Below are 27,236 nucleotides of genomic sequence, written 5' to 3'. Positions count from 1 at the left end.
ATGTATAAATATATATTTAAAGTCCAGCCCAGTGTTAACACATCTCAATCAAAACAAAAGATTGAATGAAAATGAACTTCAAAACAAAACAAAAATCACCTGCAAAAATTATTTTAACGCTGAACTTTAGATAATTTGTGACTGAAATAACATCCATCCATCTTCTCCCGCTTATCCGTGGTCGGGTCGCGGGGGTAGCAGTTCCAGCAGAGAGCCCCAAACTTTCTTTTCCCTGGCGACATCAACCAGCTCTGACTGGGGGATCCCAAGGCACTCCCAGGCCAGCGAAGAGATATAATCCCTCCACCTGGTCCTAGGTCTACCCCTTGGTCTCTTCCCAGCTGGACGTGCCTGGAACACCTCCCTAGGGAGTCACCCAGGTGGCATCCTAACTAGGTGCCCGAACCACCTCAACTGGCTCCTTTCGACGCGAAGGAGGAGCGGCTCAACTCCGAGTCCCTCCCTGATGACTGAACTTCTCACCTTATCCCTAAGGGAGACACCAGCCACCCTGCGGAGGAAACCCATCTCGGCCGCTTGTATCCGCGATCTCGTTCTTTCGGTCATGACCCATCCTTCACGACCATAGGTGAGGGAAGGAACGAAAATGGCCCGGTAGACAGAGAGCTTTGCCTTCTGGCTCAGCTCCCTTTTTGTCACAACGGTGCGGTAAAGCGACTGCAGTACCGCTCCCGCTGCTCCGATTCTCCGGCCCATCTCACGCTCCATTGTTCCCTCACTCCAGAACAAGACCCCGAGATACTTGAACTCCTTCACTTGGGGTAAGGACTCATTCCCTACTTGGAGTGGACAGTCCATCGGTTTCCTGCTGAGAACCATGGCCTCAGATTTGGAGGTGCTGATCCTCATCCCAGCCGCTTCACACTCAGTTGCGAACCGATCCAGTGAGTGCTGAAGGTCGCAGACCGATGAAGCCATTAGAACCACATCATCTGCAAAAAGCAGTGGTGCAATCCTTAGTCCACCGAACTGCAGACCCCCTCCCCCACGACTACGCCTCGAAATCCGATCCATGTATATTACAAACAGGATTCGTGACAAAGCGCAGCCCTGGCGGAGGCCAACCCTCACCGGAAATGGGTCCGACTTACTGCCGAGGACCCGGACACAGCTCTCGCTTTGGGAATACAGAGATTGGATGGCCCTGAGTAGAGACCCCCTCACCCCATACTCCCGCAGCACCTCCCACAGTAACTCCCTGGGAACTCGGTCATATGCCTTCTCCAAGTCTACAAAACACATGTAGACCGGATAAGCGTACTCCCAGGCCCCCTCCAGGATCCTTGCGAGAGTAAAAAGCTGATCCGCTGTTCCACGACCAGGACGGAATACGATTGTTCCTCCTCAATCTGAGGTTCGACAATCGGCCTGACCCTCCTTTCGAGTACCTTGGAGTAAACTTTCCCGGGGAGGCTGAGTAGTGTGATGCCTCTGTAATTGGCACACACCCTCTGACCCCCCTTTTTAAAAAGGGGAACCACCACCCCGGTCTGCCACTCCTTCGGTACTGTTTCCGACTTCCACGCAACGTTGATGAGACGTGTCAACCATGACAGTCCCTCAACACCCAGAGCCTTCAGCATTTCAGGGCGGACCTCATCCACCCCCGGGGCTTTGCCACTGTGGAGTTGTTTGACGACCTCAGTGACCTCCCCCCGGGAGACTGGTGTTGATCCCCCGTCATACTCCAGCTCTGCCTCTAACATAGAGGGCGGAGTTGTCGGGTTGAGGAGTTCCTCAAAGTGTTCCTTCCAACGCCCTAACACTCCATCAGTTGAGGTCAACAACGTCCCGTCCTTACTGTACACAGCTTGGATGGTTCCCTGCTTCCCCCTCCTGAGGTGTCGGACAGTTTTCCAGAACAACTTTGGTGCCGCCCGAAAGTCCTTCTCCATGTCTTCTCCGAACTTCTCCCACACCCGCTGCTTTGCCTCAGCCACGGATGAGGCTGCTGCCCTTCGGGCCTGTCGGTACCTTGCAACTGCCTCGGGAGTCCCCCGGGATAACAAATCCCTTAAGGCCTCCTTCTTCAGTCGGACGGCTTCCCTGACCACCGGTGTCCACCAGGAGGTTCGAGGGTTACCGCCCCTTGAGGCACCTAGGACCTTGAGACCACAGCTCCCCGCCGTGGCTTCGGCAATAGAGGCTTTGAACACCGACCACTCTGGTTCAATGTCCCCAACCTCCACAGGAATGCCCGAAAAGCTCCGCCGGAGGTGTGAGTTGAAGGCCTCCTGAACTTGGGCCTCCTCCAGACGTTCCCAGTTCACCCGAACTACACGTTTGGGCTTACCAGGTCTATCCAGAGGCTTCCCCGCCACTCGACCCAACTCACCACCAGATGGTGATCAGTTGACAACTCCGCCCCTCTCTTTACCCGAGTGTCCAAAACATACGGCCTCAGGTCCGATGATACGATAACGAAATCGATCATGGACCTTCTGCCTAGGGTGCTCTGGTACCACGTACACTTATGAGCATCCTTATGTTCGAACATGGTGTTTGTTATGGCCAATCCATGACTAGCACAGAAGTCCAGTAACAAACCACCACTCCGGTTCAGATCAGGGGGGCCGTTCCTCCCAATCACGCCCCTCCAAGTGTCTCCATCATTGCCCACATGTGCGTTGAAGTCTCCCAGCAAGATTAAAGAGTCCCCTTCAGGAGCCCCATACAGGACTCTTTCCAGGGTCTCCAAGAAGGCCGTATACTCTGAACTGCTGTTGGGTGCATAAGCACACACAACAGTCAGAGTTTTCCCCCCCATAACCCGCAGGCGTAGGGAGGCGACCCTCTCGTCCACTGGGGTAAACTCCAACAACGAAGCACCTAACCGGGGTCTTGTGAGTATCCCCACACCCGCCCGGCGCCTCACACCTTGAGCAACTCCGGAGAAGAATAGAGTCCAACTCCTATCCAGAAGTAAGGTTCCAGAGCCGACGCTGTGCGTAGAGGTGAGCCCAACCAGATCCAACTGGTAACGCTCCACCTCCCGCACAAGCTCCGGCTCCTTCCCCCCCAGAGAGGTGACGTTCCACGTCCCCAAAGCCAGCTTCTGTCGCCCGGGTCTGGTCCATCGCTGTTTCCCGTAGGTGGTGGGCCCGCGGGACGGAGAAGAGGAGTTATTGCCCACGTTGCCTTTTCGGGCTGGGCCCGGCCGGGCTCCGTGGCAAGCCCGGCCACCAGACGCTAGCCGACGAGTCCTCCTTCTGGGCCTGGCTCCAGAAAGGGACCCCGGGCTTCCTCCGGGCCGGGTATCCTCACTTCTTGTGTCGTCTTTCATGAGGTCTTTTGAACCAATCTTAGTCTGGCCCCTTGCCTGAGACCAATTTGCCATGGGAGACCCTACCAGGAACACAAGGTTCCAGACAACACAGCCCCCAGGTTCATCAGGGTACACAAACCTCTCTACCACGGTAAGGTGCTGGTTCTTCAGAGAACTGAAATAACAGTGAAACTTAAACTTATGGAAGACATGGCTTTGATCTATGTTTTTATATCTTGGTAAAATATTTGACGTATTAGTTGATAAAATCCACGGATCCTCGCTTCTTTACTCAGGTATTTATTTTTATTTTTGTAATGTTTGATTGTCTTATTGTCTAGATATTTTCAAACTGTTCAGCCCCGAGCTGCTGGGTCCGTCCCCGGTTCGGATGCTCCACGGTCAGCCGGCGACCGTCAACGAGACCGGGTTCAACTTCGCCGTCACCGGACACAACACACTGTGAGACAAACACTCTTTATTTATTATTTATTTACTTAATTGTATTTATTTATATTTTACTTATTTTTATTTCTTTATTAATTTGTATTCATTTATTTACTTATTTGTATTTATTTATTTCAAAACACATTTCCTTAATGTAAGGAAAATAAGGAAATGTGTTTTGAAATAAATAAATAAAAATAAGTAAATAAATGAATACAAATTAATAAATAAGTAAAAGATAAATAAATACAATTAAGTAAAAAATAGAGAGATGTTTTTTTTAAATTATAATTAGGCATTTTTCCATCCAAATTATTATTATGGAGGCGTTTTGTTTTCATTGCTCTGGCTTCTTGCCAATTGTTTTATTAAACTTTATTTTACATGTACATGTGTGCTTCTGTATGGTAACTGTAGGCTATGTGGAGCTTCAAACTGTCAAGGGAATATTTGGAAATGTTGGGGGTGATTTATAATAAAACTATACAAGAGCAGACAAAATCGCTGTAACACAAAAAAAACACAAACCAGACTTGTATAAAATATGGAGTAAATTGTGAACTAAAGTACATAATTAAAACCAATAAAATATAATTATTTATCATGCAAATGTAGGAATCTTTAAGGAGACACTGAGTGCCCTCTTAATGCCTTCAAAGGTAGGGAAGGTAACGTAGTTAAGAAAATAATGGAGAAACCAGCTCGAGTGCACAACCGGAACAAATCTGCCCCTTCCTTCAGACTTCCTTACAGAGCCCCTCCTCCAACACACACGAACGCGCACATGATGACCAATGAGGGCACGAGATAAATTTGTGCACAGGCAGGTAGGCCATCCAGTTATTTTAGCCGGGCCGAGGCAGATGATTGGTCGTGCTTTTTACAGCGCCACGGCTTCCACAGATGAAATATTTGTATGTTTATTGTCAAAGCATTTAATGTAGTCATTGCTATCGGGATGTTAAGAGCTTTCCATGGAATATAACAAGTGTTTCTGAAGTGAATTACCTACCCTACCTTTAAGTTCAAGTTTAGTTGTAAATGATTTGATAATGTTTTATTGATGTTGTGACTCATGTTTGTTCTTCTACAGAAACGTCTCTGATCAGATAAGACACATGATCGACACGTTCAAGTCCTATCCCGTAAATCTCATCTCACTCTGCTCATTAGATGATTCACAATCATAATTTAAACTTTATTTATGTGACGTTCAACATCAACTCTCCTTCAGGGTCTGAACTTTGAAGAGGACTGGAAGGTGGTGACGATGATGATCGGCATGAACGACATCTGTGATTACTGTAAAGACAAAGTAGGGGTGTTTTATTTGAGTAAAAAGTCTGTATTGTACAACGGCATTTGAGGGCCACATTTTGTTTTGCTTGTTCAAAATCAAGCTAGAGGAAGTGAATTAAATCAGAGATCAAAAATAAAACCCTCACAATTTTCCAAATTAAAATCCTACATTTATGGGTTCATTTTTTACGAAAATCCCACAAATTAAACAGAAATTATTTTAAATGTACAAAACAAAGGAAAGAAAATGTGTTTTTTAAATCAGGAATCCACATCATTTTACAAATAAATTAGTTTTTTGTTATAAATGTGTGTCTTTATAATTTAAGGATATTTTCTTGTACATTTCTGAGTTTTCCTTCTGCAAATGTACAGTTTGAATCTGAGAGAATATCAGATTTGAAAGATATCAGACTATAAATCTGAGCCTCCTCTCCCCTCTCCACAGACTCTGTTCTCCCCTGACAGATTCATTCACCACATGACAGAAGCTCTGGACATGATGATGAAGGAGGTGAGATTTTATGAAGTACCTCAAAACAGTTCTAAAATATATTACCTGACTAAAATAATGCATAATTACTTCACCCATCACTACTCAATGCTCACATCATCATACTTAAATGATGCATGTGGTATCCTCATTTTCATATTTTTCATATTTTCCCTTTGTTTGTTATCTAAAAGATATGACTTTGTGTTTGGATTGAGATTCCCATCCTTTGTTTAGACTGGTGCTGTACGTGGCTTAAAATAGAAACAAATAAAAGAGGGCTCAACTCAAACAACTAAGAGATTATTCTTTTTTTTACAGTGAAGCAGAAATACTATAGTAAAGAAATATGTGCTGCCATTTTTAACTGAAATGTAAGGTTTCATTTTGTGTAACCGAGGTATATTGACCATACTTTCAAAGTAAAAAGTGTGGTTATGAGGTTGAATGAAGTTGGCTTAAGAGGTATAACCAATATTTGGGTGATAATGTATGCTTTATTAACAGTCAAACCAGGACAGAAGTTGCACAAATGTTAAAGCATTAACCTCAGTGCATATGCATACATGTGAAATGTTCCCCTCCCCTTTTACTCTTTGGGAACAGTTTGTCCTTTCTACCTCTATCCTACTGAAACTAGTGGTAAATGTTTTTGTTCTGGTTTCAGATCCCCAGGACGATCGTCAACATGGTGCAGATTTTCCCCATGAAGCCTCTCAGAGACGTCCAGAGGCCGACACTCGGCTGTCAGCTGCAAAAGTTACCTCTGCTTTTTAATAATCTGTTAATATAAACCCCTGCAGGATCTAGCTATTACCACCAGAATATCTTAAAATATAGATATACATTTACTCAAGTACTAAATCCGGAATCCTGTTGTACAGTGAGGGGTTTTTATTTGCCCTGCCTTATGTCTGTGTCCAAATCTTTGAGGATTACAAATCATAATTGATCTGATAATCTGATGTTCTGCTCTCAGGAGTTTCTGCTCGTGTCTCGTCCAAGCTGAAGAAAACTCCCCTGAGCTGAAGGAGCTGGTCGAGGTTAACTACGAATTTCAGGTGAGAGAAAATGTTCTGCCTGAAACGCCTCCATTGGACTTCTTTGTTTATTTCCAACACTTACTGACATCACTATGTCTCACGCTCCTATTGGCTAGCACTTCAAGACATTTTATGTGAGAGGCTAAGGGGCGGGACATCACTAAGCAGTTGACCAATCACAACAGAGCCGGCCAGCTAACCAATCAGAGCAGACTGGGCTCTGGTTTCAGACAGAGGGTGAAAATAGGTGCTGCAGCATTAAAGCATGGAGACATGTCAAAGTAGAGACACAACATACAAATATGAACCTGAAAATGAGCATAACATGTCAAGTTCTTTTTGATATTTTGACAAATAGTGATTCTTCAGAATAATACTTGTACTGTAATAATAATTCATAAAAATGTGGGCTGTTTTTATAAATATGTGTATTTAATTGAGTAGAGTTATGTACTCCCCAAAAGGATTGAACAGCTTTATGATGCACAGTTACTACAAAGAAACCCGGTATAGATGTCATGCTATCAGGCAGTAAAACTCTGAGGTGATTTGGACCTCCGTTCTTTACAGAGGAGATTAGAGAAGCTTCTGCACGGCGAGCGTTTCTTCAAAAAGGACTTTGCTGTTGTTCTGCAGCCTTATTTAGAGAAGGCCGTATCTCCAACACTTCCTGTGAGTCTCACACACAAAGAAACATTTACACCACCATTCACGTGTTGCCTTTTGTTTGCACTAACAATACCTATTTGTAATTATTTTGTTTGTACTTCAGGACGGGACGATTGACTTGAGTTTCTTCACGGCAGATTGTTTCCACTTCACTGTTAAAGGACATGAAGAGCTGGCTAAGGGACTGTGGAACAACATGGTGAGGTTTTATTAGTTGTATTATGTTTTTTCAAAGACTGCAGCCAAAAATACCATATGTTATTTATTTGTATATTTATTAAGTATCAAACAGATATTTTTAGTAACTATTTATATTTAAACATTGTAGCTTTTCTTTATTAAATAATCCTTAAAAATGTATTTTAACATTCTGGTAAAGTGCATTTAAGTGATGACCCTGATTATTGCTACTATCTCTGCTTTATCACTGCTTATATGGATGTGTTCTTATTTATGTACTGCAGTGAGAGATGCCAACTGAATTTTGTTACACTGATGTGTGATGACAATAAAGATATTCTATTCTATTCTATTTTAGTTGGCTAAAAGTGAAATAGAGGCTAATATATATCTGTATTAGTAGTTTTCATAAAAAGCGGCTGATTTGGGTTTGGAACAGATACAAAATACTGTGTATTCCTAAAAATATAGAAGCGTGCCATCGCTGTATTCATGCTGAGAGAAATTGCTCTTTTTTCTGATTCTCCAAATGTAAACACAATTCTTCCTCAGTTCCAGGCTAACGGAGAGAAAGAGAAAATAAAGAGTTTTTCAGAGCCAATACAACTCATCTGCCCAACAAAGGTACAAAAGAACTGTCATTTTGTATCTTTAAGTATTTGTGTTTGTACATAAGATAATCAGTATCTTTCCTTTTCTCCTGGAGCATCCTTACATCTACACCAGACCTCGAGTCGCGTCGTCTGCACCGAAGCATTCCTCTGTGGCGCTGACGATGTTTCTGATCTCTGGGTTTCATTATCTGTAGTTCAACAGGCAGAGAAAGGCACAGAAACCAATCCTAAAACAATCTCAGGGAACTATGTGTGAATGATGATGTAATAAAAAAATTATTGTGGGTTTAGTAAAAAAATATATTAAGAAAATTAAAGAAATACAAATTATGTTTTTGGAACAGAATAAAAAAATAGGCAAATTAATGAGTTTTGTTCACACAAAAATAAAAATATTTAAATGAATGTAAAGAATAAAACTAAAATATTTGTTTATGAAAACCAATAATAAATGTGTATTTGCTGATTCTAAATAAATAAACTCATAACTTAAATTAAGACTTGTTCCCCTTGTTGTTAATATATACTAGAATAACAAAATTAATATTTTAACCTGCAGCTTTTTCTTGAAAATCCATAACCATTAAATATGTTCTGGTTTTATCATTGAACTGATTTTTTGGACCCATGTGTTATTATGTCGACACAGAAGTAAATGTATAAAATGTAACATTTTCACATTAAAATATGTATATATATGACTTTGTCTATTTTATACATGCTGACTTTGTCACACACTTGTACACTTACTGTACCTTTACACAAACGCCTCAGAAACGTCAATGCATATACAGTCAAATACAACATACATACAACATAATGTTGTATAAATCGTCTCCAAAGTTACATACTGTACACCAAGCTTCATAGTGTAATTCCTTTCTATATTCTGAAGGTTTTTACACAAATGTGTTCATATGTCATTTATAGCTTGATTTACATATTGTTTCACATTTAAAAAAAAGTTAACATGATTTGTATGGCTGTTAACAGTATTTTCTGGTTTAAGAAAATGACAACATTTGTAATAAAATATAAATACAAAAAGAATTGTCTTAATGTCAGTAATTAACTAGGAACAGTTTCATAGTGGTAGAGGTAAATAAGCTTCAGTCAGTCAGTCAACATGTCCATAATTAACCCAACATTGCTTCTGCAGGCATCTCTAGGCAATTTCTAGGGTATAAATCATAAGTATAAATATCATAGAGATATACTGTACATTAATCCAGTACCTGCGCGTGGCCTTGGGGGCAGCAGAGTCACTGTTTACAGCAGACAGCAGCTGGATGCACGAGCTCTTCTCTGCTGGGAGCGTGGAGCTGAAACCAGAGAGAGAGACAGCGAGGAGGTCGCTGTGGGAGTTTGTTTTTTAAAGAAAAGTGACAGAAAACTCGCAGGCAAACTAAACCACATCGTGTCGTCTTCATGGTGGCTGACCAGAGACTCTGAGGTAACTACTTGTTGATGTTAAAACTGAGGATTTAAAGCTGAAATAGAGACATTTAATCTCGTTGATTTGGTGCATGGTTAGCTAGCTGGCTAACTGTTAGCTTTAGGAGCTACTTTCGGCTAGCTGGCTAACTGTTAGCTTCAGAAGCTACTTCTTGCTGGCTAACGAGGTCCAGCCCTAAGAGTTGTTTACCTCAAGTTGTGGATGTGGTCTCCCCCTACGCTTCTCACGGGATTCTCTGGGATAAAAGAGCAAGGACTAAATCTTCACACTGGATTTAACACTGTGTACTGTTAGGAGACTAGCAGGATGTCCACAGAGGTTGAGTGCAGTCTGGTCGGATCGGCTGGTTTGACAGCGGCCAGCTCCGAGGAGAAGAACCCAAACAAGATCGAGGCAGAGGCTCAGGAGGAGCAGCATGGAGAAAAGCAGACGGAGAAGCAGCTAGACGACGACCACAGCAACACCGAGGCGGACACGCACAAGAAATGCAAAGAAAACGACAAAGAAAATGACCAAAGCAGCACCGCTGACTCGGCTGTGGAGGCGGTGAAGAGCAAAGTTGTGGAAGCTCCTCCGCCGAAAGTCAACCCGTGGACTAAGAGGACGACAGGCAGGGTGCCGAGCAATAACATCAACAACTCCCAGGAGAAAGGTGAGATGCTTTTTTATAATGTCTACATATGTGATCAAAGTGATTTAACTGTGACAATATGATTACTACTAACGGCAGTAGTGTGAGCACGTTGTTGCAGCATTTTGACAGCTCCCCCCTGCACAGAAATCCTTATCATACCTCACTTAAGCTTTTTTTTAAAAGGGTTGAATGAAGTGTGTAAACTTGAATGTCAAGAGGTGTTTATGGTAGCATATTTCCCCCATACCCTCCCCTCCCCCCTGTACTCGGATTGCCCCGCAGCACCACGTGTTGATTGCCGACCACTTCTTTTAATTTAGCTCCCAATGTATTGCTCTCACACTGATCCCCTATTGTTGGTTAAATGCATCACATGGGGAGGAAAGCATCGAGTCCAAAAGCAGCCTAATGTGTGTGCTGTCTCTGGGTAATAAAGGGGAAAAGCTAAGACAGCCATGGCTAGCTGCTGCTGCTGCTGCTGTAAAGACACGTTTTGCATGTCCAATGGCCAGGCTGCCTGCAGTTCCTCCCACCAGCCTCCTGCTCCACTGTCACTGCTGAAAGCATGTGAGCAAGGTGTTGGGCAGGTGGAGAGTTAAAGAAGTAGGTGAGGGTTAAGACTAATGACTTAGTATGTCTGTAATGAATCATTAACTGAATGAATTGAAGGAAATTGGAAATTAAATGGCCCTGAAAAGTGTCCACATTTGTTACTGAGAAGGGTTTTTAAAAATGTCAAAATTGGTATGCCAATTATTTTTCTCTCGATTAACTAATTGATTAGCCGACCAACTGTTGCAGCAGTAATGTGAAATACTTGAAACTTTCATCAGCAATGTATACAACCACCAGTAAAAAAACAACAAAGATAATCACTCTACAATAATATGTTCATTCAGTTTCATTGTGAAACTTGATCCAATGAATGCTGTGGTTTTCCTGTGACAACTAATGGATTGTCAAAATAGTTACTGCTAAAAGTAACTGATCAAACTACATTTTGGATATGTATGGATTCCACTATTACAGTATTAGTCTTTTAACTGATTATTAAAACAAACAAATAAAGGGTTACTTTAATGTTTACACATACAGTTTGTCATAAAAAGTGTATGTACTATGTCATTAGGTTTATCTTAGAGTTCAACACAAGCAATTACATTTCTAACCAAGCGTATTTGTTTGTGTTACAAACTGGAATTTGGGGACCGACTTGATGTTTTTCAGCCAGGGAGGATGTAATGGAAGGCACTGTTGCATTGTGGGAAATGTAGTATGTAGTGTCTTTTTTCCACTCCTGGGCCCCCCTGCTTCTCTTAACTTTTTTGTTGTTTTACTTTCTTACAAGCCCAGTTGAATATTATGAAAGTCAAATACTAAAATGTTTGATTAGCCTTCTAATAATTGAATATTTGATATCAGAATTTTTATAAATTTTCTTTCAAAATATAAGCTGAGAAAAATGTAGTTAGCTGAAACTAACTAATGATTTCCTTTGAGAAAAAACTAAAACCGAAACTATATAACGAAAGTAAGCAGTGAAAATGTACTAGAATTAAAAACTGAAACAAAATGATCTGGTGACTAACTAAACATAAAAACCAACGTCAACTTAGTTTTTGTTTTTTAATAATAATATATCTCAATAAAATGAATTACAGAGTGCGCTAGTAAAAGAGTCCTGACGTTGACTCTCAAAACAAAAGGTGTAAACATCATGGTCATTCTTGCACAGTATTTTAGTGTGACATTTTGTCTTTCTGTTACAAAAACTAAACCTTTCTGAAAAGCAAAACTAGGAAAAAAACACACTAAAATGTAATTACAAAGTAAACATCAGCAGCTTGTTGCACTCAGAGACAGGCGCACAGAGTTTGGGTTGTGAATGTGTGTCAGAGCGCGGGGAGTCCATGGGAGCTAAATCTGACTCTGACAAGAGCACAGGCATCGTTTTACAAAAGTGTTACTGTGCAGCACAGAGGGCGGACGCCTGCATGCAGCCTCAAAACAAGCACACACCCATTCACATGAATCCTCTGGCCTGCAGCGCGTTATCAATCCTACCATCCTCCTGCTCAGCGATAGGGACTGTCAGGCTGCAGAGGGCCACTCCCAGCATGCAGCTGCCCGTGGAGACGCAGCCACATACCGCAGCTGGCTGCACTCAAAACACCCTCAACTAGTTCAGTGGCTTGGGGTTAGGGGAGGTTATCTTTCATTCTGTACTGGCAGATATTCCCAATTGGTGCTCGGCAAACAGAGCATGAAAGAACAGCAGCAGAAGACTTCGTAACTCCAGTTGTGCAACCTTTCCAGACTAGGGGTTGTTAAATACTGGTTTGTGAAGAAAAGGGGATTTAAAACACCTTTTTGTTGTGTCAAGTATGTCACTTATATTTATTGGTTCTGCAGATCAACAAAACGCTCTGAAAGTGGTCCGTCCCAGCAAGCCCAGAACGAGAAAATCCAGCAAGGTAAACGCTCTCTGCTTCATCTTTCAAATGTCTTTCAAATGTCCCCAATGTGGGAGATTACATGTCTGAATCTTGATTACAAATCCCAAAGCCACACTGTAAAATAAACACACACTCCCACTTTGTGTTGTTGTTTAAAAGGACATTTCACCTCCAAATGATCATCAGTGTATAAATCACTCGTCCTGTGACCTTGAATTCTTGAAGAAAATGTGTATTTATCTCATTTCCTCTACAGTTAACAAAAAAAAAGAAAACAATTAATTAATTACAGTAAATATTGACTGAGTTTAAGAATAGAAAAACAACATAAAAATATATTTACAGGCGTGAGTAACTGCTATACACATTATATTTTGAAAGTAAGTATTCCTAATGTCTCTGTTGAAACTAAATGAATATCCCTTTAAGTGATGGATACACATGCAATCCTGTGTGTTAGGGTTTCATGTTGCAGCTCTTTGTTTTCTGCCAGCCGCTGACATGAAGGATGTGAAACACTAGCTGGTATAAAGTTGGCTGTTTTGTTGCTTTTACAACCAGTTTTTCCACTGCAGGGGATTTAAATGAATGGGTTGAGGAAAAAAAGTATTGGTGTTATGTCAGGATTTAAATGAACACAGGCAATGGTGAATTTAAAACGGGGACATCAGCTTTGTGTCTCTTTTTTAATTTGACAGATCAAATGCGTGTTACTTTTTTAAATATATTTGTAATATCACTTAATTGATTTGGCTACAACAGGACCCACTCATTCTGCAAATTTGCACTGATGAATCTTTTTTGTTGTTGACATTTTCAAAGTTGTGTCAAAGATGACAGCTTTATTTAGGCCTCACTTTATTCACATATTTTAGGACCAACCTGTTTGTTTAAAATCAATATTGCATTTTAAAGTCAAAAGCCATGACGTGTGTCAGTTAAACATTAACAAGATTCAGTCAGATTGGATTAAAAAAAAAAAAATTGTATGCCAAGTCCAAAAAGTTTAACCTTTTCTAAATGAAGTATTGCAGTAAATACGACATTTAGAAATGATTTTGTTACAGAAGCACAGGTCACCAAGGCATTGTACAGTCAAGAAAAACTTAAATAGTAAATAAATATATACCTATCAATGGCAGGAAGAGATATAGCTATTTATAGAATACACACTATAACATTTAAAGAAACAAGTTAAAATACACTATAATATACCGAAATGTAAAAATAGAACATGTTTTCAAAGTATTTTAGTTTAGTTTCTATTGTAATTTAAATGCAACTGCCGTATATTTTGTATCATTGGCCGATTGTTGCCAAAACGCAGCCCTACTTGTGGTGCAGTTTCACTGTAACCCTCGTCACTCTAACCTTGATCCCATATCAGGCTGTCCAAATGTACCACATTCACTGTTTATCGTAGTTGTTTGCGTTTTCTCGACAGACGGAGCACTTACCACCTTTTCCCCACGATGGTTTCTACTAGAAACACATTCAGGCTCCACCTCACGCACACACAGCGTTAAAAAAACAATCAAAATCGATAAATGTGACAGGGTTCAAAATTAATTGATTGATGTTAATGTGTTTTTTCTTTCTTTTCCTTAACAGTCGGGTGACTTCAGCGACATCACAAACTGGCCCACTCCTGGTGAACTGGCCAAAGAGGTGAGGCGAGTGTGTGTTGTTGGTGTGTGTGTCTGACGTTAGTTTAATCAAATATATTAAAGGCAACCACTCGTCGCTGGTTGCAGCTTATCTGATTTCTGCTCATTAGATGGAGCACTGCAACCATACGTCTTTGTTTAGGATTCGGTACAACGGGTTGTTTTTTTAAGTTTCTAAAAAGGCCACATTTTGGAAGTTACGTGCTTGTTATCACATAAAGCTAAAAAATGCCTTTCAAGTATCTTGTTGGAACATAGTTTTTCTATAATGTTGTAAGAAAAACTTGTGGTGTAGCCTTTTTCTCAATCAGTGAGTAAAGTAGAATAATAAAACAGTGGAGTCTTCAGAAATCTACACCAATTCACTGAATTCTTTTTTTTTTTTATAAAGAAAATGTGATATAAAAATATCCAAAGTCTCAGATCAGGATATTGATAAAAGTACTTATTGCCCAGCCCGACATGATGTCTCCAAATATGATCTTCCAGCAACAACAAAATGTGCTCAACAACGGGAAGAAGCCTCCCGCCACACGCAAGGGGGAGAAGGAGACGAAGTCGGAGAGTAGCCATGACGGTGGGGAGAGTAAAGAGAACCAGGAGGCTCAGCCCGACGCGCTCGCTGAGCTGCCCAAAGACGCAGAGTCCAAAGTGGGACCGGACGCCAAGAGCAGCAGCAGCCTGAAGAAGAGAGGAGGGGAAGGTGAGCAGAGTTTTCTATCTGACCTTGATCAACGGCATCTTTTTTTAATGAATAAAGATGATTTTGGTAGCTTCAAATCAAAGTTTGGTTAACGCACATTTAATCTCTGACCTGTGAAATCATTCATCTCCAGAATTTCAACTTTTAGATGAATAAAAGAGTCTTACGGTTTTAAATGTTGCCTTACATTTCACAAGGGCTGCATCTAAATAATAATAATTCCTCGCATGCTCAACGCGCTTTACAAATACACATTACACATATCATACATGCAATGTCTTGCCCAAGGACACAACGGCCTGACGCAGTGGCGGCAGGAGCGGGTTTCGAACTGGAGTTCCCCAGCACCCCCCTTGATCTGATGATCAAGATGCACAGACCACTGTGCCACCCGTCCCACTAAAGATAGTTTTAGGTATTAAATAACGGTTTGATCTTTAAAATATTAATAAAAAGTGAACAAATGTCCACTCTAGTTCTACAAAGTCTAGGTTTAGGATTTATTTCCTGATTTTAAGAGTAAAAAAAAATATATATTTTGTATTTATTTAAAAAGAAAAAAACCGACCTTTCCATATTTTAAATGCTAAAATATTAATTTCCTGCCGTTTTTGTTTTAAAAATACATTAACAATTGATCAATTATCAAAATAGTTGTCTTTTATATCCCTGTTGAGCCAGTTTTTGATAGTTCAGTTGCAGCTCTAGAGTCAAATTCAACTTTATTAGGAGATGAATGTTTTCCCTGGACAGAGATGACCTGCACTGATTTCTGCGCAGAGGAAGCATGTTGAAACTGTTTTGATCAAATTGGTGGGTGCATGGTTTCTGCTGATTATCTCACTTTCGCATCTGATTCGCTTCCAGCTTTTTTAATAGACATTTAAACAAAATAACAGGTAACGATCTTTGTTGAGGCGAATAAACGACACACCATTTATGAGCTCCACAGTATCTTTAACCACACAGGAAGTGAAGAGTTCACCCACAGTAGATTCCCACAGGATTTTAAATTCTTAAAACTGTGTTTGTGTGTCAAACCACTTACCCTCAAGTTGAGCAAATCCACCCAAAACATTTCCAAATTAAATATCTTGTTTAATACTGAAGACAAAGTGTATACATTTTTGGTTGTGATTAGTTAGTTGTCATTTAATTTACTCCTTGGATTTGTTTTGTACAGATATTTGTTTAGAGTTTTCTTGTTGGCAGTTTTTGTTAACTTTGGACAGAGCACCAGGCTACCGGTTTCCCTCTGTTTCCAGTCATTATGCTAAGCTAAGCTAACCACAGAGAGGCTGAAAATGGTAAATAATGACTTTTTCAGTCACTTAAAGGGTTTTGGGTTCAATGTCGAGGTGAAAGGAAGCTGCTAGTGGTGGTCTAATGGATAGTGAGGTGGGCTGAAGATCGGAAGGTTGTGGGTTCAAATCCCGCCAGGAACACCACCACTAGTGTGCCCTTGATTAAGGCACTTAGCCCTTAGTTACTCCAGGGAGAATGGTCATTGTAAGTCGCTTGGATAAAAGCGTCAGCTAAATGAAATGTAATGTACATTTAGTAACATTTGTTTTATTTTATTTTTTATTAACAGGACATTTAGTAACCAGCGTATCTTTATTGTAAAGATACAGATTGATGATTTCATTTGTTCCAAACCGGGTTTACAGCGTCATTTCTTCGGAACAAATAGTGGACATTTTCATCCAAGTTTCACAAAGTCCAGGTTTATGTCTTTAATTGTGTTGTTTTGTAAGTGTAATACCTAAATATATTCACTTTAATATGATATTAAACAGAGAAAAGAAGGCGTTTCCATATTTAAGAGGCTGAATACAGCTAACATTTCCTTCTAAAAGTCGTTCAAAGGGTTTCGAGTTGTATGTCAAGGTGAATGTTTAGAGGCTGCTACAGATAGAAAGTGTTATTTTAGAGACACTTCCAGCGTTGTTTATTTGGAAACAAAGCTCTTCACGCTCTCTGTTTCCGGTGTGCAATCATCGCCAGGTAACAAACGTAAGTGGGTGTCTCTGCCGCTGGAGGACGCGTCCCGGGACGACGGCGAGAAGACGTCCAGCGGCGACACGGAGACCGACTCCGCCGACCCCACATCGCCCAATCGCACACTCCATAATAACAAGGCGCATGATAGCAGCAGGAGTAAGTGGCAATGCAAGCTCCGCAGTTTTCTGTCCCCGCCTTCTCTCTCTCCGTTTGCTCCACTTTGTGTTTGCTCACCTCCTCTCCCCCTCTATCTGTTTTTCTGATACTAATGCTAAGCAGGGTGAAAGTATGGAATAATTATTAAGCTGTGGGCAAAGTGAATGTTCTTCTAACCAAATTAAAATCTTTAATATGTTTTTCTATCCTTGAATTGATCAATTCATCAATGAAATGTTTGTTTAGCACAGTATTACAGTTCAATGAGCTTCACAGGTGACCGACGAGCCCAAAATGAGACGGACAAAAACAACGCGCTATTTTCTACCAATGCCCGTGAGAAATTACAATTGATAATTAAAATCTAAAATAAAACTAATGGCAATCAAATAGTTTCAAATAAAATCTCGAAAAATATAATAATCAAACATTTATATATATATTTTTTACTATTTAATCAAAATACTTAATAAAATGTTACAATAAAGTCATTTGTAAATGAAAAAAGCAAAGCATACATTTTTTAAAACTTAATAAAATCACTGAATAACGTAAGTTAAAATATATTTTTTACTATTTTGTTTAATTTTTGTTGCAGAGACAAGTTTCAAAGCCTGTTTGACCTCAGCCTACATTACACATACGAGTTTGTCACTATTATGGCAGGAAAAGAGAAGATAAACGCGTCATATAACGTACGATATCATATGATTTCTGTAAGTAAGATAATATTTTACATATCTTTACCTCGTGCCTGAGATCTTAGCTAATTGAGTCGGTGCAAAGGAACATTTCTGATGGTCACAGAAGTTCTAAATAAACAATTATTTTACCATTGTTTGGTATTAAAAACTAAATTAAATGTCCTCTTTATATAAAATACAAATCCACATAAGAAATACAAGCTTAGATGCCAAGTAAAACCTGAATAAGACATTAGATAATTCCCCCTGTGATCACCAGTACTGTAACTGCATTCAGAATTAAGTTTATTAATTGATAAGTCAATCCAGCGGAGAATAACCAACAAGAATTTTTAATGATTTAAATATTTACTCTTTTTCAAATGTAAGGATTATATCTTGCATTATATTTGTATAAATGTATTGCCCCTTTTTGTTTTAAGGTATAAAGACCTCAACTTGAACTCTAGTAATTTAAACCCAAACAATTATTGAATGTTTTTTTTTCATGGAGTGGTTTTATTATTTCGAACCACTCCATGAAAACATCTGTGAGATTTGACACAAAGCTTTTATTTTATGATTGATTTTTCAGGTTGGAGAAGAGAGCCGCGGGACTTGGCGGACGATGCTTCCAGCGTGCGGAGCGACAGCGGCAGCATCCGTGGAGGAGTACGAGGCCGAGGGAAAGGTCGTGGGCGCGGGAGAGGACGTGGAAGTGGAAGAGGTACGACTTTTTATACCAGATAAATCCATTCACACAGAAAACATAAGACAAAAATGTTAAAGGTCGCCTATTATGCAAAATCCACTTGTTCATGTCTCTTCTACATCAACATGTGTCCCCTCTGTGTAAAGAGACTCTGAAAGTTTCAGGAACAAAGATTCTCTCTCTTTTTGTCCTGATCCATTTCTATAAAAACCTGTCTGAAAATGAGCTGATCAGATTTTGGCCACTTTATGATGTCATCACATTTTGTTGGCTTGTGTAACCATTAGCCAATCAGCAACCAAGGTAACCCCCCCCCCCCCCCCCCCCCCCCCACCTTATCACCTGAATCTCCTCCTAGAGCACCATTGTGTTCTTTGTAACCAAATCTCTCTCAGAGGGGCGTGGGGAGGGGCTCCTTATTTTCATCTAAAGTAACAGACAGAGAATCAGCACTTTTGAAACGGGGCTGAAACAGAGGGGATTATGGGTAATGCTGCAATGATCTGTTTGGTGTTTAGAGCAAAACACCTTTTAATGCAAGTTTTGCTTTACTTTAAAAAAAAAAATTGGTTTAATTTCCAAAACATACTTTTATCCTTTTGCCTTATCACTAAACGCTTCCAAAAATATATGCTAGTGTCTTTGCCAATAGTTTCCCTTCACGTTCTTTACCAGGAAACAACATTTCAGTTATAGTTTCTCATATATCTTCTGTTTCTCCTGCGCTCTCAGGCCGCTATGAATACTCTCAGAGCGCCCGGGACACGCTGTCGTCCGACGGCTCGGTCCAGGTCTCCTCAGAGTTCGGCTCCAGCATGGTTTACTACTACGACGACGGCAACAAGGTCCAGATGTACTCGGTGGACCAAAAGCTTCTTAAAGATTACATCAAACGCCAAATGTGAGTAGATGACGAATACAGTAAAAAACAAAAATCTACATACATACAACTTCCACGAGGGGCAACATTCATACCCTAATATAAATAATAGTTTTCCTTGCCCACAACTTATAAAACGTCCAAGGTTTATATTAGACCAATTAAACAACCATTTGTTGTAATGAGACATTTATATAATGAATTATTGCTGCAGCTGGAGGGAAAGAGGGTAATTAAGAATCAGTAACAAAGAGGTCATTGCCATTTCCACAAGTTGTTGCGCTTAACCTGTTCAGCCCCATTCCCCCGCGGGCGTGGGGAAAATCGCAACATCTGCAATAAACAGAGTCTGAGGGCTTCTTAACATTTCAAAACCTATTAATGTGTCATACCCACTTAACAGGAAGAAACTCAGCTGTCAGACAAAATTAACAATTTTTAGCAAAACGAAACATAAGGGTAATAACAAAGGCTCTGAATTAGCCCTGAGCAAACGCACTTAGCGCAGAACTCACGTTACCTGAAAAACAGGTTAAAACTATTGAGAGTGGGACAATCCCGTATCTCAGTTGGGAGGCTATTCCACAATGAGCTGCCTTTTTAATGGAGAATACATTTTGTCCAAAAGTGGTCCTTCTATGGTGGACTTCACAGTCTCCTCTGTCATTACTGATTTACTTCACCCTGGACATTTTTCATTAATTATTGGCAAACTAGTAATGGAGAAAATAATTGGAATATTAATGGTTTTTATACTAATAAAATGCCTGTGGTGGCACTCATTTCAGTTGTAAATAAAATGGTAAACGGCTGAAATGCGTCACTTAGTAGTTGACGTGGTATTTTTGTGGCTGTGGGGAAAACATGGCAGAAAAGGTCAAAATGGAAAGTGTTCAAAGTTAAGTTTTAACCAGCAGATGTGAGATTGTGTGGGTGGGTGTAGCAGCAGGTGAGAGTGACAGTGACTGATAAGTAAACACACCCTCTATAGGGCGTGAAGTTCCTCTGTTTGTCCTGCATGGGGCGATGTGCCCTCTGCTCTGTCTAACAGGCTGGCCTCATTTCAGCAGCAGAGTGGTGAGGTAGACTCCTAAATATAGTCTGAGTGCTTCGAAAGGGACAGGGGATGAATAATGTGCATGGCTGAGCGAGGAAGTGTAAAAAAAGAAGAAGAAAATACAGTGAGGGGGGGGGGAGGATATTCTTGTCTACTCCTCTCTCGTCTCCCTCAGCGTTATTCAGGCTGCTCACTCAGCCAGCACTACTCCACCAAACAACCACTGCCTGCAGGCCACGTACAGACAGAGAGTGTGTGGTGTGTGTGTGTGGTGACTTTAAGTGGGGTAACTGGGATACCCGGAGAGCCCACAGTCTTGGTTTGCCTGCCAGAAGAGTATACATTTATTGTGGCCTACATGAACACTTACAGAACTTAAACTCCTTTTTGTTAACATAAAATATAGTGTTTATATTTTCAAATTAAAATATAATTTGTTGTATTGTGCTACAACAGATGTTGATTTTAAAATTCTCAACAACAACAAATATTTTCATTATTTATAAATCAGTTGATTATTTTTTGATTCAGGGTATAAAATGTCAGAAAAAAGTTGTCAAATGTCAATAAATTCTACATTTTTTAAATGTACAATGTATAAGTATATAGACCCTCCAGAAAAACGCGGGCAAAAATCCTTGATTATGCGATCAAACATGCGGGGTTTTATGTGATTTTATGCGGTGAAATTGCGGGAAGTTGCAAAATATGCGGAAAGTTGTGAAATATGCGGAAAAAATAAATATTGGGCTGTCTTATTTATTTATTCTCTCTCACACACAACCTGCCACTAACGTTAAACTCCTTTACTATTCAATTAAACACATTCAATGTTTATTTATTGTAAAAGCAATTGGGCTATTTTAATCACACTCTCTCACACACACACACACACACACACACACACACACACACACACACACACACACACACACACACACACACACACACACACACACACACACACACACTTCTCCGCCTCATTCTGTTTTCATTTACTCGTTCGTTATCTGACCAGCTTCAATCTTGTAGGCTTCTCACTTTGTTTCTTGTAGCCCTCGAAAGGGTTTTGGAGGTCGATGCCTCGGTGAACGCGAGTTGTTTGGCTTTCTTGTCCGCAGCAGCAGAAAGCATTTTCGAATGTTTGAATGAATCAAAGTGGGTCGTCACCGTCGATGTTCTCTTATGCTCCAACACAGTTGCACGGGGTGCAGAATAGTTTCCCCCCACTTTCATGCAAGACATCGGGGTACTGTTTTGCCCGGTCTTTAGCAGAAATGTTCGTCGGTAAATGAGATGGATTAGATTTTTCATCGTGTGAGCTCCATACGTTCACTCTACGGTGTTGTTTACCTTCTGTGATGCGCGAGCTGATGACGTCGCGCATCATCATCACTTCACGTCAAGATGAGTTAACTTTTTTTTTTGAACTTTGTGTGGAAAAATGCGGGGATTATGCGGCCTTTTGATAAATATGCGGCTTTTTAAAAATCTGCGCCATTTAGCTGATTATGCGGGAAATTCTGCGATCGCAGAATCGCGTTTTTCTGGAGGGTCTAAGTAAATGAGAAAAGCAGCCATCCTCAAAAATAAGAAGATAAAAACCAGAAAATGTTTGATATATCTTCTTAATTTAAAGGGGATCTATCATGCAAAATGCACTTTTTGACGTCTTGTATACATAAATATGTGTCCCCGATGTGTCAGGGAACTCACGCAGCGTCAGAAAATAAAACCTTCTCTCTTTTCCTCCGTACCCAAATCTCTAAAAACGGAGCTACAACGGAGCTGATCCAGATTTGCTTCAGATTTGCTTCAGATATGACGTCATATCGGAAATGTGGACCCACGGCCCTATCATAAACGTTGCTATCAGAAACAATTCCCGACTGTTTTGGACGTAATATGGTCGGTGTTTACATTAGCATCGCTAACACTCAGAGCTAACCTGTACTGGAGAGCATGTGTGTGAAGAAGCAGGAAATGAAAAGGAACTCACCTTGTGGTATAACCGGCAAGAGAGAAAGCCTTTGAGCTCCAGACTGTTTCAGAAATAATCCTTGATAATCCATGATATGGCATTTCATCACGGCAGTATTTAGTTTAGACAGTAGCTGCCGGGTCCCGCATGAGCTCAGACCCCTCCTTTTTTAATTTTTTAAAGCTTTATATGCAAAATCAGCACTTTTGAAACTGGAAGTAAAATAGAGGGATATGAGGCATGGCTAGAATGGGTGATCCGTTTGGTATTTTGAGCAAAACACTTCATAGTCATGTTTTTTTATATATTTGTATATATCTGAGGCCTATGCTATTGCCTAAAGATTGCATGATAGGTCATCAAGAACAAATGACTTTAACACAAAAAAATGCAAAGCAGTCACTATATACATGTGATATAACAATCACAAACACTATGTAAATAATAACAACGTAGAGCTTGAAAGACTCTCATAGTATCGTCTATCTTTCGCTTGTTTTGCAGTTGGCAGCTACAAGTATGTTTATCTTAGTGCTGCTCTACCTTCATTAAGAGCTTGTTTAATTAAGTAAATACTATGCTCACACTTTAATGATATCACAATCTTGTAAATGAATGCATCTCTTTCTCCTCTTGCAGTGAATACTACTTCAGCCTCCACAACCTGGAGCGAGACTTCTTCCTGAGGAGGAAGATGGACGTGCAGGGCTTCCTCCCCATCTCCCTCATCGCCAGCTTCCACCGAGTGCAGGCCCTCACCACCGACGTCAGCCTCATCCTGGAGGTAAAGGACCATTTTATTTCTCCCTCCGTAGTGAAGTTTTTCAGTTCTAACTCTGAGGATAAGTGCAATTTAGTTTCAAGGCTTTTATTTTCATGTGTGCATAGCTACAGTGTAGTTATGACAATGAAAATCTTAGGTCACAGGCACAGTGTAACACAATAAAACAGATAAAATAGTAAGAATTTACTGTGCAGAATAGTCTATATACAGTTATTGGAATATTGATATATAGGATATATGCGAGTTGCAAATAGATGAATGTTATGTATGTTCTTTCAAAAGTGTTTAACAGTCTTATGGCCTGTGGGATGAAACTCTCCCGGAGTCTAGTCACAGAGGACTCACTGTTTGGCTCCAGAGTAAATGTATTCAGTACACAAAGATCTCACGATAACTGTCTTTATTAGTGTATTTGCTTTTGAATTGACATTTAAAACCATCCATCCATCCATCTTCTCCCGCTTATCCGTGGTCGGGTCGCGGGGGTAGCAGTTCCAGCAGAGAGCCCCAAACTTTCTTTTCCCTGGCGACATCAACCAGCTCTGACTGGGGGATCCCAAGGCGCTCCCAGGCCAGCGAAGAGATATAATCCCTCCACCTGGTCCTAGGTCTACCCCTTGGTCTCTTCCCAGCTGGATGTGCCTGGAACACCTCCCTAGGGAGGCGCCCAGGTGGCATCCTAACTAGGTGCCCGAACCACCTCAACTGGCTCCTTTCGGCGCGAAGGAGGAGCGGCTCAACTCTGAGTCCCTCCCTGATGACCGAACTTCTCACCTTATCCCTAAGGGAGACACCAGCCACCCTGCGGAGAAAACCCATCTCGGCCGCTTGTATCCGCGATCTCGTTCTTTCGGTCATGACCCATCCTTCATGACCATAGGTGAGGGTAGGAACGAAAATGGCCCGGTAGACAGAGAGCTTTTCCTTCTGGCTCAGCTCCCTTTTCGTCACAACGGTGCGGTAAAGCGACTGCAGTACCGCTCCCGCTGCTCCGATTCTCCGGCCCATCTCACGCTCCATTGTTCCCTCACTCGAGAACAAGACCCCGAGATACTTGAACTCCTTCACTTGGGGTAAGGACTCATTCCCTACTTGGAGTGGACAGTCCATCGGTTTCCTGCTGAGAACCATGGCCTCACATTTAAAACCATAATTAGGTAAAGAATAATATTTGTGGAGAAAATAAACATGAAAAACATCGGTTGTTATGTTAAATCGCTTTCCTTGTTTGCCTGTTTTGTGTCTTAGATATTTGCCCTCGTGATCTTATAAATGGAGCTAGTGTAAATCAAGAAAAGTTAATTAATTAATTAAGTCAACAAAAAAACGTAATATGACATTTAAGTATCATTGTTATTGACAATTTGGAAAACAAACCAGAAACCAAACCGATGTCATGACATGTTGCTCAGGAAATAATAATAAGCATCTTGCCACAATCTGATTTTTTAAATTATGAAACTGGCTTTGATAAATCTAACAAATATATCTAATAAATTCCCCTCCAGGCGCTGAAGGGCAGTAAAGAGGTGGAGATTGTGGACGGTAAGATTCGCTGTAAAATCGACCCGGAGCATTGGCCCATCCCGACCCCCGCCACCGTGGGATCCCCCCACACCGACTTCTCCCAGCTCATCAACTGTCCCGAGTTCGTTCCCCGTCAGACCCTCAGCTCCACCAACTCCGGTCAGTATTCAACTTTTCTTCTTCCTCTTCTTCTCTCTTTTAAGACACCAAGTGAAGATTAATAATAATAGATGAAATTTGTATAGCGCCTTACAAGGGACCCAAGGCCGCTTTACATGGTCGGTGAACAAACAAACAAACAAATAATAAAGTAAAACATTTAATAAATAGCAGTAGGAGTGGAAGCAGGGGGACTGTGATGGGTTAGGGGTCAAAGGCCATGGTGATTGAAGGAGAAGTCAAACATGTACTGGGTGTTTCTCAATGTCGAGTACGCTTGCTTGGTAGCACATGTCTTCCGAGCGTCTTGCTTCAGAAGCGAGGCAAGAATACTTCCTGGCATTCGGAAAACGAAGAGCGGAACAGGCGAGCATCTTACATCTACTGCCACAGATTTGGGGAAATTGGTCCGTGCGCAAAGCATTGTGGGGATTTTAAGACCGGAGTCTACACATGTGCAGCCTCGAAATTTCTACAAACGAAGTACGCCGGGCTCGGTAGAATTCCAAGTATGCTGGACATTGGAACAGTCCTTCGGCGGCACTCGATGACGTAGTATGTTCGTATGTAGTATAGTGGCTCCGGAGCAGCTTTACTCGAGATTGAGAAACACCCTCTGTGTGCCCTTTATATCTTCTTCCTCTGTGGAATTGAGCTCCATTGTTGTCTCAAAACATCAATGAGCTATTCTTCATCAGTGGGTGACAAATTCCTTTACTACCATGAATACACTGCAGTTTATTTTTGACCTAATCACTTAAACACCTTCCTGCATCCCCAAATACTCACTAGAGCACCAGATGTTGATTCATCCGCTGCTGAAAATAGTCCCAAACAAATGCAATATTTCCTCCCCGTTGTTTGATTAAAAAGTACAGTGACCAGCTGTTTTAGGAGAGGTTATCAACCTTTTTAATATAGGTGCAATATTTATTCACATACTTCAAAAATGTTGAGGGAAGCATTTTAGATCTCCTACTGTGTCCCCACAATATACATTAATATTCATCGCTTGATAAAAAACAGCAGTGAAACAATAAGACAAATTTGGCATAACTGCAGCAAGCGATGTAAAGTCAATGCAGAGACGCGGACAGACGCGAATTCACTCCGACGGGGAGCATGAAGCGGTTGATGCGAATTCCGCGGCGCGATTGAGGTGATTTGGGGGGGGCCGCGACAACCGCTCGAGCGTCATATTCGCGTGATGCGATCTCGCGGTCGCCAATCAGCGGTGAGGATCTCAGCCTGACGTTCAACCAGAAAACATCAGCCGTTAGCCGTTAGCAGTTAGCACACAGACATCACAGCTCCTCATATCTGTTCAGAAACTGGACAGAAGTTAAAGAAGAACAAACCAGACTGTCTGTGTCATGGCGAATACAGTCGCTGGTTTATTTATGTCTGTAGGCCGTTGTTATGAGTGTGGACGGAGCATATACAACGTTAGCTTAGCCTGATTGATCCGATCTCCATTCAGAAAACACGATTTTTAAAAGGATTTTCGCCTGCCGTCTGTCTGCAGACTTGTTAAAGCAATAATTCATGTTTTTTACTAACCGGTATCAGTATGTAGTTACTTCGGCATCATTTAGAAACGTGTATTACAATTAAATCACGGTAAAATATGTTGTATTTTTGTTGTAGTTGTAGCCCCCTAGCCAGCGAGTCTTGTTTGAATGATGCGAGTAAACAGCTGACAGCCGCGGTGAAACTCGAGCGACTAGAGCGACGCGATTAGAGCGAAGTGAATATTCGCATTGCGTCCGGTGTGAACGCAGCATTAGAGCCGGACAAAATAAGACCATTATCTTAAAATGTAATGTCGTCCTATATTAGCCATCGGTGTGTTTTATTTAAATAACCGGATGCTTTACATTTTAAATACAAAGTGTCATAAACAATAAAACTATCGAGATGTTCATCTTGTCCTCCCTGCTGCAAGGAGTTTAAAGACCAATTTGTATGAGCATGAATCCAGTGCTGTGTTGAGTCTTCAGCTCCTCCTGTAGCTAAATGTGAGCTGACAGGGCGATGTGTGATTTCAAAGCTCAACTGAACGTTGTCTGGGTGTGTGATGTGACTGTGATGTGTTTGGACCTTTCAGCTTCATCGCCTGAGAAGATGAATCCTCCCGAATCCTCTGAGTCTCAGGACTCTGCTGAACCCAGCTCCTCCAGCCAGGAGTCCCCCCCCGACAAAGACGCCCCCCCGCCCGACCCCGACGCCTGGATCCAGGTGGAGAAACGCCACCGACAGCCCTCTGGAAAGGTACCGAATGATCATCCATTTTTCATCCCTTCCATCATCCCTTCTTCCGTTTCTCATAACATTGTCTTTCTATGT

The 27,236-nt window shown here is 41.2% G+C and overlaps 2 protein-coding genes across 6 annotated transcripts in view; both read left to right on the top strand.

Moving 5' to 3' along the window:
• The window catches only part of LOC117467279 (phospholipase B1, membrane-associated), a 57,431-nt gene extending 49,020 nt beyond the window's left edge, over nt 1-8,411 (top strand). Inside the window, exons 10-19 of the mRNA XM_071201633.1 lie at nt 3,628-3,748; nt 4,827-4,878; nt 4,968-5,048; nt 5,481-5,546; nt 6,193-6,284; nt 6,505-6,586; nt 7,139-7,240; nt 7,341-7,436; nt 7,970-8,041; nt 8,124-8,411. Of these exons, the coding sequence (XP_071057734.1) occupies nt 3,628-3,748; nt 4,827-4,878; nt 4,968-5,048; nt 5,481-5,546; nt 6,193-6,284; nt 6,505-6,586; nt 7,139-7,240; nt 7,341-7,436; nt 7,970-8,041; nt 8,124-8,225 (866 nt within the window). The 3' untranslated portion in view covers nt 8,226-8,411. The remainder of the gene's footprint in view (nt 1-3,627; nt 3,749-4,826; nt 4,879-4,967; nt 5,049-5,480; nt 5,547-6,192; nt 6,285-6,504; nt 6,587-7,138; nt 7,241-7,340; nt 7,437-7,969; nt 8,042-8,123) is intronic.
• Nucleotides 8,412-9,295: 884 nt separating this feature from the next.
• The window catches only part of larp1b (La ribonucleoprotein 1B), a 35,625-nt gene continuing 17,684 nt past the window's right edge, over nt 9,296-27,236 (top strand). The window contains exons 1-11 of one of the 5 annotated variants that reach the window (XM_034110814.2): nt 9,298-9,484; nt 9,782-10,139; nt 12,534-12,595; nt 14,189-14,245; nt 14,701-14,947; nt 16,955-17,107; nt 18,386-18,517; nt 19,235-19,403; nt 23,060-23,204; nt 24,713-24,890; nt 26,998-27,161. In XM_034110814.2, coding sequence (XP_033966705.1) covers nt 9,794-10,139; nt 12,534-12,595; nt 14,189-14,245; nt 14,701-14,947; nt 16,955-17,107; nt 18,386-18,517; nt 19,235-19,403; nt 23,060-23,204; nt 24,713-24,890; nt 26,998-27,161 — 1,653 coding nt within the window. In that variant the 5' untranslated portion in view covers nt 9,298-9,484; nt 9,782-9,793. Of the gene's footprint in view, nt 10,140-12,533; nt 12,596-14,188; nt 14,246-14,700; nt 14,948-16,954; nt 17,108-18,385; nt 18,518-19,234; nt 19,404-23,059; nt 23,205-24,712; nt 24,891-26,997; nt 27,162-27,236 lie in introns of all 5 variants that reach the window. The other 4 variants (XM_034110816.2, XM_034110815.2, XM_034110818.2 and 1 more) reach the window with 4 other exon arrangements.

The sequence above is a fragment of the Pseudochaenichthys georgianus genome, chromosome 22, assembly GCF_902827115.2.
Source record: "Pseudochaenichthys georgianus chromosome 22, fPseGeo1.2, whole genome shotgun sequence".
Classification (NCBI taxonomy): Eukaryota; Metazoa; Chordata; class Actinopteri; order Perciformes; family Channichthyidae; genus Pseudochaenichthys; species Pseudochaenichthys georgianus.
This window is presented reverse-complemented; position numbering and strand designations above follow the sequence as displayed.